We start from the raw sequence: 10,735 nt of genomic DNA, 5'->3' as shown, positions 1-10,735 counted from the left end.
GAGCCGGGCGGACCTGGCGCCCACTCTCGAGGCCAGTCTTGCCCTCGGGCCGTCTTCGGGGCTGCAGAGGTGGCGGGGGGCACGGCGGGCACTGGTTCCCGTCCTGCGGGACGTCCGTGGGACCGACACCCTTATGGCGTTCCCCGTGGGTCCAGGCCCTTTCTCTCTGGCCTCAGGCAGGTCTCGTTGTCCCTGGAGCTTCAGAGACGCTAGCTGGGACCCGGAGACCGCACCTGAGGCCGAGCTCTCGGGAGCCCACATGCAGGGCGCCTGCACTGACCTGCTCTCCGTGTCCCCTTTTATATTACCCTTTCTCGGTTTGTTGCTTATTATTTTGTCCAAAATAATACTGAGATTCTCGAGTAAAATTACCTGCTTCAAGGTATTTACCCTTTGTAAAGGCACCCTACAAAACATGGTTCTTGTCATTTTTGACACTGATGGCTGATGAGCTGCTTAGACCTTTGGAGCCAGGAGAAGGGCGTGGAGCCGCAGTGAGCACTCCTCTGTGAACCCAGAGTCTGGCTGCCCAGTCCAGCCTGTAGTCCTCGCCTCTCTCTCGGGGCTCTCTCTCTCTTTTCTTCCTGCTTAAGGATGGTAGTAAAGATACTTTGGCCGCACACATTTCTGTAGCATGATTTACAGTTTAAAAGTTAGCTGAATTTGTTTTGTGCTTGAATCATTCCGGGAACACAGGTGTTTCCATAGTAACTAAGCCATGAAGGAGTGAGAGGTGGTCGAGGCCCAGGGCTGGGCTGTAGGGAGCCAGTCCCAGAGCCCTGGAAATGATGCTCCCAGCTGAGCTCGGGGCAGCCTGTTTCTGGAGCACATTTCCCCCGTTATTAACATCTTACATCACTTTGAGTCTTGTCATAATTAGTAAACCCACAGTATTACATAGTGCATAAGGTATTCAGGTTTCCATTATTCCACACATCGTTTATTCTGATGTCCTTTATTTTTGTCCCAGGACCCCATCCAGGACACCCCATTACATTTAGTCACAATTTCTTTTTGGTCTCTTGGCTGTAATGGTTCCCCAGACTTTCCTTGACAGTTTTGAGGAGATCTGGTCAGGCACATTGTAGGACCCACCTGTTGGGATTTGTCTGCTGCTTTTCTCATGGTTGGACTGAGGTTTGGGGTTTTGGGGAGGAAGATCCCGGAGGTGAAGTGTGTCCTTATCCCTTCCATGTAGGGTGCCTCCTGCAGCAGGACTTACATGGCCCACTGGCCTTGATCAGCGGGCTCAAGTGGTGTCTACTGTAGAGTTACTTCCTGCCCTTTTGCACACTGTGCTCTTTGGAAGGAAGTTACTGTGTGTGGCGTGGACTTGGGAGTCGGCTGGGACTTGTAGAGGTGGGCTGACCCGATTTGCCAGGTACTGGGTGTGAGACAGAAGGCCTGGCCTCCCGCCATTATTGAAACAAGGGAGCAGGCTGGGGAGCCAGGAGTTCTTAGAGCTGTTGCGTGTGAGGTGCCCGTTGGACCTGAGGGCCTCGTGTACCCACGTGTGTTCAGGTACGGAGTGCCTGGGGAGGATCCTGCTGTAGCTTAGCAGGGAGAACCCAGAGAACGTGGTTCCTGGAAGCCAAGTGAATAAAAGTGTGAGACAGGAAGAAATGAGTTTGGTCTCTTTTCCCCATCCTGGGTTCCTGGCAGAGCCCCTAAAACCCTAGGAATTTCCTGAATGATAAGCAGATCTTTTGCTATTCACAATGAGCCCATTCCCCATACCAAGAGTCTGCTCTAGCTGCGAACCTGTGACTAGAGGGTGGGGCCTTCCAGACCCACAAGGAGGGGAAGGGTCTGGAGACGGAGCTCAGCTGCCAGTGACCAAGGGTGTGATTGACAGTCCCTAGGCCCTGAAGATAGGATAAGGCAATGGCAACCCACTCCAGTACTCTTGCCTGGAGAATCTCATGGACACAGGAGCCTGATAGGGTGCAGTCCGTGGGGTCGCTAAGAGTCGGACACGACTGAGCGACTTCACTTTCACTTTTCACTTTAATGCATTGGAGAAGGAAATGGCAACCCACTCCAGTATTCTTGCCTGGAGAATCCCAGGGATGGCGGAGCCTGGGGGCCTGCGGTCTATGGGGTTGCACAGAGTAGGACATGAGTGAAGTGACTTAGCAGCAGCAGCAGCAGGCCCTGAAGATAGGGACTGGGGAACGGGAGGCTGGGGGAGCTTTTGGACTGGGGGTGCCTGCCAGGCAGTGGGGACAAGACCTCCTGTACCCAAGGACTCTCCCAGATCTCACACTATATCCCTTTCCATCTGGTTGTTCATCTGTATCCTTTATAATAAACTGCAGTATTAGCTTGAGTACTTTCCTGGGTTCTGGGGGGCATTCTAGCGAATTATCAAAACTGAAGGGGTCATGGGAACTCCCAGATTTGTAGTTGGCAGAAGTGTGGGTAGCCTGCAGACCCCACTTGCAACTGGCATTTGAAGTGGTGACAGTCTTGTGGGACAGAGCCCTTCACCTGTGGGTCTGCACTTCCTCTGGAGAGTTAGAGTAGAATTGAGTTGTAGGAGACGCAGCTAGGGTCAGAGGTGGAGGGTGGGTGTTGGGGAAGAGACCACAGAAGGGCCCTCAGGAGGACCGAGTGGCCTGGCAACCTCCTGCAGAGCCTGGAGCCCACTCTGAGTTTACTGTGAAGGCTTCTGAGTGGGGAGAGCAGGGGAAGGGGCTGCCAGGGTCGGGGGAGGGCAAGCCAGGGGGCTCTGGGTGCTGTGGCAGCTGGTCTGGTTGTTGCAAGGTTGTGGGGAGGCTTCTGTTTGGGAGACAAGTTAGACGGGTCCACCTTGGCTGGAGTGAGGGCTTGGGAACTAGAGTTAGAGAAAGCATTAGAAGTGTATCAGAATCCTAAAAATGTGCTGTGTGCTCATCAACATGGTTTATCCAAGAAACGGTTGACTCTTGGTTTTGGTTTTCCTGGTCATTCTCATAACCCCCACCCTTCACATGGGCATGGAGGCTGTTGGGTCATTTGGATGGGGCCCTTGCCATCTAGTCAAAGCTATGGTTTTTCCAGTAGTCATGTATGGATGTGAGAGTTGGACTATAAAGAAAGCTGAACGCTGAAGAACGGATGCTTTTGAACTGTGGTGCTGGAGAAGACTCGAGAGTCCCTTGGACTGCAAGGAGATCAAACCAGTCAATCCTGAAGGAAATCAGTCTTGAATATTCACTGGAAGGACTGATGTTGAAGCTGAAACTCCGATACTTTGGCCACCTGCTGTGAAGAGCTGACACATTGGAAAAGACCCTGATCCTGGGAAAGACTGAAGGCAGGAGGAGAGAAGGGGACCACAGAGCATGAAAAGCAGAACTGAGTTGAGGAGACAACATGACTTTGAGTAAACTCCAGGAGTTGGTGATGGACAGGGAAGCCTGGCGTGCTGTGGTCCATGGGGTTGCAAAGAGTCAGACACAACTGAGCAACTGAACTGAACTGACCTGATGTGACCTTGCTTGCTCTGTGCAGCTGTCTGCCTGTTGGGGGTCACGTGTGCCCTGCCTCTTCCACCAGAGGCAGCTGGAGTGAGTCGGGGTGATCCCACCTGGGGAGACCTGAAGGCCCAGGCTCCCTGGGCCCACGGCCACTAGAGTCTGGTCCCCCACTTAAGGTGCGTTCAGCCAGGGATGCTCCCAAGACACTGCGTTCCACCCGGGGCAGAGCCCTCACCTCACAGCACTCAGAGTGGGCTTCCAGAAGCTTGCTCCACAGAAGGAAGAGATGCCTGCATAAAGCCACTGTTTGAGACTGACTTTGTTTTTTCTGTTTTTGTCACAGGTCCTGCTGGGGATCTGGCCTGCCTCAGTGGTGCCAGCGCTGTGGGGTTGATGAGCTATGTGTGAGTAAATGAACGTCACTTTCCGCCTGTTTAAACATGGGGGCTTGAAAGTGCTCAGGTGTTGTGGTTCTTGGCTTGTGTAGGTGGTATATCCTGCTTTGTCCTCTTAAACCTGTATCTTTGCGTCTTGACATATGTAGCCACGTACTTTAGTGAATATTTGGGAAATAAACACTCGTAATCCCATACCTGTTACAGGTATTGTTCGCCTTTTTGGTGTATTATTCGCCTTTTTGGTGTATTATTCTGGTCTTTTTTTTTTTAAGTAATTTATTAGGCTGTGCTGAGTCTTAGTTGTGGCATGTGGGATTTAGTTCCCTCTCAAGGATCGAACCCGGGCCCCCTGCATTGGGAGCGTGGACCTTAGCCCCTGGACCACAGAAGTCCCTTGTATCTGTGCGGTAAACCTGCAGTGGTGTCTGCTGTCTGCACAGTTGCTGAGTCTCCTCCATCCTCACGCAGCTGCTGTTTCCAGGGGCTTCTCTGTGAACGCACACAGACCCTCCCCCACACCACGCTTGGTCCTTCCCAGAAGACCCTGTGGATTGATCATCGGGCTTTCCCTACTGGCTCTGAGGCCGGATCTGGAGTGTGGTGGGAGGTCTGTGGTACTGCTGAGAGGCGGGAGGGCTTCCTGGAGGGAGTGGCTCCTACAGGCCTCCCCGTTTCTTCCCATGGGGCTGCTGCACTCTCCCTGTCTGCCATCACCCCTGCCTGCACCCCAGGCTTGGTCTCCTGACCCTCACCTGTGTGTCAGGGCGTCCACGTCCGCCGGCCCTGGTGCCTGGAGTGGACGCCCACGATCCTTCTTGTGTGAGAGCGTCCAGTCCCTGACAGCCCCTTGTCCCTGGAGCTGGGGGTGCTTCGGGTTCTTTCATTGATTTGTTGCCTCCTCTTGGCTCTGAAACTCCGGGAGGGTGCTTCCTGTGACAGATTTGATTCCCTAAAACAAAGACTGCACAAGTTGCACACGCTTGGCTGTTAAAGCACAAGTGTGTGTAAGCGTATTTTCAGTTTTTAGTTCTAACATCAAGTGCTAGAATGAGGAGCTGGCCCAGCCTCTCTGCCTGAGAGCAGCTCCTTCGTGGAGGGGCAGGGGTGCGTGCGCAGTGTGTGATGGGGACGCGACGCGGTGTTTTCAAAAGCCCCTCCCCACAGCAGCCCTTGCCGGCCGCTCTTGCTGCTGGGGTGCTCCCAGCCAGCCCTGGGCTTTGATTTGATTAGGCTTCTCTCCTGACACTCCCCAGACTTTGTTGCCATGAAATCTCTTTATGATGTGGAGGTATTAGCATATGAGCCTAGAACCTCTCTGCCCTCGCTAAAGTGCGCCCTTCCAGCTGTCAGAAATCTCAGTGACCTCTGTAGCCTGTGGCTGGCATGCCGGGGGCTGGGGGCCCAGCGAGGTGACGGGGGATTGCTGTGCAGGGTGTGGTCCCGCAGGGCGAGCTGTCGGGTTTTGGCGTGAAGTTGTTGGGTTTAAGGTAGTGACTGCCAAACGGGTTAGCGCTGCGTGTGGACTCGCCTCGCCGCATGGACCAGCCCGGTGGCGGGGGCAGTGCCTCGGGTCAGCGACCCCAGCGCTTGTGGGGCTGGTGCGCCGCCGCCCTTGGGCAGGGAGTGTCCACCCCAGTGGCGCCTCTGCTCTCCACTGCCTTCCAGATGATCTTCTGAATGAGTTCAGTTCTGAAGTGGTCTTTTGGGGATTGTAACCGGTATGTCGTTAAACTTGTAACATCACTTGGAATATTAACTTTGTAGTCTTTCCATGGTAAGTTGTTTTCTTTATTTAGACTTTCTCTCTTTGGGAAAAGAGTGTGTCCTGTTCTTTGCGTAGGCAGAGTGCACGGGCTTTAAGACAGTTCCCAGATGTGCTCCGTTTGGAGGTGCTGGGGCTCCCTCAGTGTTAGCTTTCTCGGTGATTGTTGGTGGCATGTACGTCACTCGCTTGGGTGTGGTCTCCGGAGTGGCCACCTTGCACAGCTCTGTGAGTTGTTTTTAGCTCATCTGGTTGTTAATCGCCAAGTACACCGTAATGTTTTTTTGTCTTTTCCTTCCCAATGCATTTGCTTCTGTTGTAGTTTTTTCATTCTCAATAGCCAGGTCTGTTATCAGAGAACTGTAGTCACTCATGCGTTATCATAACAGCAGAAAATAGTGACTCTAGCGTTGTATAAATTCACAGCATTTAGAAAGTTAAAGTGCCTCACAAGGCTGTCCTGTGGCCTCCAAGGCTCCAGTGGGTGTTGTGGGCAGCGGTCCCCGGGTCCCAGCCGACGGGCACGTTGTTCTGCAGGTGATGATGGGGTCCCCTTGGGTCCCTGGGCACCTGTACTTTGGGGACAGCTCCTGGGTCATAGTGCCTGTTGCTGCACCCTGCTTTCCCTTTCCTCTTCGCCCTGAGGAGCTGAGGCGGCACAGAGGTTGGCACCCACCTGGCCCGACCTCGGGCTGCTGTCTTGGTACGCTGACCCCTGGGTTGGCAGGTGTGTACAGGGTCAAGTCGTGGCTGTGTGGAGAGCTGGTCAGGTCCCTGTGGCGGGCGCCTTGGGCGCAGGGATGCTCTGCTGGACCTGCTTCGCTTCTCTTCCGGAAGGTGTTGGCAGGGTGCTGGGCTGAGGTGGATGCGTGTCCCGGTCCTTAGGGCAGACAGGCAGGGCCTCCTCCAGCAACATGTGTTTCCTGTTGAGACATTGCTTTCATCTAGCATGGTGTGTACACACACGCACGCACTCTCTCTCTGAAGATGGTTTATCCTGAAAGAAGGAAAAGAAAGGCTGGGGGCCTGGGGTGGGGGTGGGGGTGGGGTCCTGGCTCCACACAGCTGAGCGGCCGACGCTTCCAGGACATGGGCGCCTGGGCCCTGGCGGCTGGGGAGAGTGGGAGCCACCCTCTGCCCACCAAGAGGCAGCGGTGCCCAGGTTAGTTTCATTTTGATGGAGATTTTTTTAGTGATAAATTATATAAAATTTATAAATTTATAGTGATAAATTGTATAAATTATATAAAAGTATATATTTGTACTTTTTGAAAATAGCTAGATCTCCCTGGCTAGACGGTTGATAACCTCTCGAACGTGCCTGAAGGCAGCCAGATTCCTGGGCCCTCGTGGCCCTCGCCCGATGCACCCTGGGCTGCTCTGCTGGGTCTGCCTTCCTGGGTCTCTGTCCTTGCCTCCTGGCTGTCCCTTGTCACTGATGTCACACCTCGTGGAAGCCACTTGCCTCCGAGGTAAAGGGGTTGGAAAAGTGGATAAGCCTGGTGAAGTTTGTGGGTGGGGGCCCTGCTGGGCTCTGGGCGAGGCCATTCTCCAGCCACTGGGACTTGGGACAGGGCAGGGCTGAAGGACCGGTGGGACAGGACCGGCCTGGCCCTTTAAGGCAGAACCAAGGGCCTGGAACAGAAGAGAGGCCACGGCCGCCCCTGCCCAGCTGGCCAGTGCCAAGGCGGCCGTGCAGTGCCCCTGCGTGCAAGGGCAGAGCTTCCTCCTCCCCGACCGGCGGCGTCTCCACCCCAAGCGTGCCCGAGGAGCTGTCCGGGGTTCATCCCCAAGGGATGCTCGCGAAGCAGGGAGGCTGCCTGTCCCAGGTCACGTGGCAGTCATCAGCGGAATTGGAGTTTGACCTGGGCCAGGCTGCGCAGACCTTGAGTCCCCGCTGCTGGCAACAGACCAGGTGTGCAGAGATGACCGGACAGGTGGGAAGAAGCTGGGGTGTGCTCGAAGTAAACGGCCCTGTCTCTGGGCCTCTGGCCACCCCAGAGTGGACTTGTGCATGAGAGGGAGAGGTCTCTAAGGGACAGGTGAGATACGAAGACGTGAAACACAGAACTGTGCACGTAAATATTGTCTCGGCGATGGATTCCAAGAGGCCTTCTGCCACTGGAGGGGGGCCTCTTGGTTGTGCCCAGACCTGGGGTCATGCTAGGTCTGGATGGGCACTGAGAGCTGGGGAGTGCCCGGCGCAGGCTCCACAAACTCAGGCTGCCAACGACCCTCCTCGAGTGGCCGTCTGCAGGCAGACCCTGAGGGCACAGCCGCGTGGCGCTGGAGGAGCACGCTGGTTTTCTCTTGCTGCCGCAGGTTCGGATGCCCTGCGGGCCTGATGTGGTGCCAGTGGAGATGGTGCCGAGTTGTGCAGGCAGCTCACCTGTTCCTCGCTGGGCCTTCTGGAGCCGGCGGTCTAGTGGGAGGAATCCACATATGAGGATTCGAGAGAGCAGGCACAAGGGTGGCCCTGCAGGTCAGGGGCCAAGGAAGCGCCGGGCAGAGCCCTCCCTACAGGGTGTCCGGCGGGCACAGGCCTGGGCCTGGCCGAGGGGGCGGTGTGGGAGGAGGGGCGGGCCTGGGCTGCGGGCTCTACTCTGCAAGTTTGTCCTGCACAAAGGCCTCTGGTCCACTGATGCATGGGTCTGGCTCACTCTTGACTGGAACATTCTCCCTAAATTTCAGAACTTGCTCAGGAGCTGTAAGGTCTTGGTAGAAACTCACCTCTTAGGGGAAAGCACTGGCCCGGGGGCCCCCCCAGAGGCTGGGTCTGTCTGATCTGGGGGTTGAGTCTTTGCTGGTTGGTTGTGTCCGACCTGCCCCTTTGAGGCTGTGGGCACCGGCCAGCCCCCCTGGCCTCCCGCAAGACCTCTGTGAGCGGCCCCTTCGCCTCTGACAGTGGGCGTGGCTCCCTGTCAGCAAGGGGCCGGGAGTCTGTCTGTCCAGCTGGGACAGTTGGCTGGGAGGTGTGACTGGGCCGCTGGGCCGTCTCGGCAGGCGGCTGGCGCCTCACCGGACTTCTTTTCTTCTTCCTCAAGGCCTCTTCCGTTGGGCAGCTGCGCTCCCGTCCACCCCGTGTACCTTTCCCTCCGCACCGACCCCCTGGGCTGCTGGACACTGAGGCCCAAGCGCGCGTGCGCGGTGCTTGCGGGGCCGAGGCTCCTCCCTGTGCGCTGCTGGCACTCCTCGCGCCCGCTGGGCGATGACTCCGTGGTGGAGAAGTCCCTCCGGTCCCTCAAGGACAAGAACAAGAAGCTGGAGGAAGGCGGCCCCGTGTATAGCCCGCCCGCACAGGCGGCGGTGAGGAAGCCCCTGGGGCAGCGAGTCCTGGACGAGCTGAAGCACTACTACCACGGCTTCCGCCTACTCTGGATCGACACCAAGATCGCGGCGCGCATGCTCTGGCGCATCCTCCACGGCCACAGCCTGACCCGCCGCGAGCGCAGGCAGGTAATGGACGCGTCCGCACCGCCTGCGAAGAGGGACCCGGCTCTGGAAGCGTAGCTGACTGGGGCTGGGGCAACAGGGCACTAAGACCCCCTGTGTCGGAGAATAAACAGTGGGGGCCCTCCTGGGGAGCTGTGGGGAGTCCGACGGGGCTCTTCCCTTTCTCCTCCGCAGTTGTGTGTGGTTCCATGTTTTTTCATGATATTTAAATATCAGATTTTCCTTTGTAGGAAACTACGCACCCTAAAATTTATTTTTAACCATTTTTAATAAACAGTCTGTGACATTAAGTCCATTCACATTGTGGTGAAGTCGGTACCACCAGAACTGTTTTCATCTTTTCCTCAGCTGAAACTGCCTCCTTTTAAATAACGTTTGCTGTCTCTTGCCCCCAGCCTCTGGCCCCACCATTCTACTTCCTGTGTCTTAATCGGACTCCTCTGGAAGTCAGAGGAGTGACGCCGCATATCAGTGGAATTGCAGAGGGTCTGTTCTTCATGACTGGCTGGCTTCACTGAGCACACTGTCCTAAAGGTTCACCCTTGTGGTGACAGGTGTCCGAATCTCCTTCCTTTTTAAGGCTGCATAGCCTTCCACCCTGTGGATAGACCACAGTTTATTCATTTGTCCATCTGTGGGCATTTGGATTGTTCCTGTATTTTGTCTATTGTAGGTAAATGGAATTTTAAAAACTTCATTTTCCATTTGTTTACTGAGAGTATAGAGAAGCAGAGTTGATTTTTATCAGCGTGTGGAATATAAGGTGTGACTGCAGGCCTCCTTGGGGCCTCGCTGAGGGCCAGTCCTCAGGGCATGGTCTTGTCCAGCTCTCTGCCGGGCCAGGGGGCAACTGCGGAAGCCCTGGGCCGGCCCGGTCGCAGCAGCTGCTGGTGACGAGTCCCACTTCTCGTACAGAGTTAGCTCCCACCCAGCTTTTCCTTTCCTTTTTTAAACTCTTTTGGCCGTATCCCACACAGCATGGGTGATAGATCCCCAGCCAGGGGTCTGACACGTGCCCCCTGCAGTGGGAGCGAGGAGTCCTAACTACTGGCCTGCCAGGGGAGCCCTGCACCCAGGTTTTCTGAAACCCCAAGGTTGGGCCCCTGGGGTGCCTGTGGAGCCCTGTCCACTCCCCGGGAGGGCCCACCGCCGCTCTCTGGCTGTTGTGGAAGCCATGCTCCCCGGTCACCCTCGCCCTCTGCCTGTCCAGTTCCTCCGCATCTGCGCCGACCTCTTCCGCCTGGTGCCCTTCCTGGTCTTTGTGGTGGTGCCCTTCATGGAGTTCCTGCTGCCCGTCGCTGTGAAGCTCTTCCCCAACATGCTGCCGTCCACGTTCGAGACCCAGTCCAGCAAGGTGACCGGCCTGTTCCAGACCCAGCTTGAAGTAGTTACAGAGCTGCATTGTTCAAGTGTGCCATAGGTTACAGCTTCTCTAGGGCAGTGTTCCCCAAGCCACAGACGGAGACCCGTTCATGGGGTGACACGCTCTAGGGAAAGGTGGGCCAACTGAGGCCCACGCCGCGCCCCCCCCCCCCACCCCCGGCACTAAGGCCTTCTGGGGACACGCGCGCCCTGTTGTGTGTGTATTGTCTGATGGCCTTCATGTTTCCCGTGGCTCAGCCCACAGGGTCTGAAAAGCTTTACTGGCTGGCTGGTTTTGG

General features: G+C 56.1%; 1 protein-coding gene across 1 annotated transcript in view; it reads left to right on the top strand.

Annotated features, from left to right (window-relative positions):
• LETM1 (leucine zipper-EF-hand containing transmembrane protein 1) overlaps window positions 1-10,735 on the top strand; it is a 26,736-nt gene that overhangs the window by 1,791 nt on the left and 14,210 nt on the right. The window contains exons 2-4 of the mRNA XM_010828555.1: window positions 3,805-3,865; window positions 8,666-9,077; window positions 10,285-10,428. Coding sequence (XP_010826857.1) covers window positions 3,805-3,865; window positions 8,666-9,077; window positions 10,285-10,428 — 617 coding nt within the window. The remainder of the gene's footprint in view (window positions 1-3,804; window positions 3,866-8,665; window positions 9,078-10,284; window positions 10,429-10,735) is intronic.

Source organism: Bison bison, unplaced genomic scaffold, assembly GCF_000754665.1.
Source record: "Bison bison bison isolate TAMUID 2011002044 unplaced genomic scaffold, Bison_UMD1.0 scf7180017858664, whole genome shotgun sequence".
Lineage (NCBI taxonomy): Eukaryota > Metazoa > Chordata > Mammalia > Artiodactyla > Bovidae > Bison > Bison bison.
Note: the sequence above shows the minus strand (reverse complement) of the source record. Positions and strands in the feature narration are given on the sequence as shown.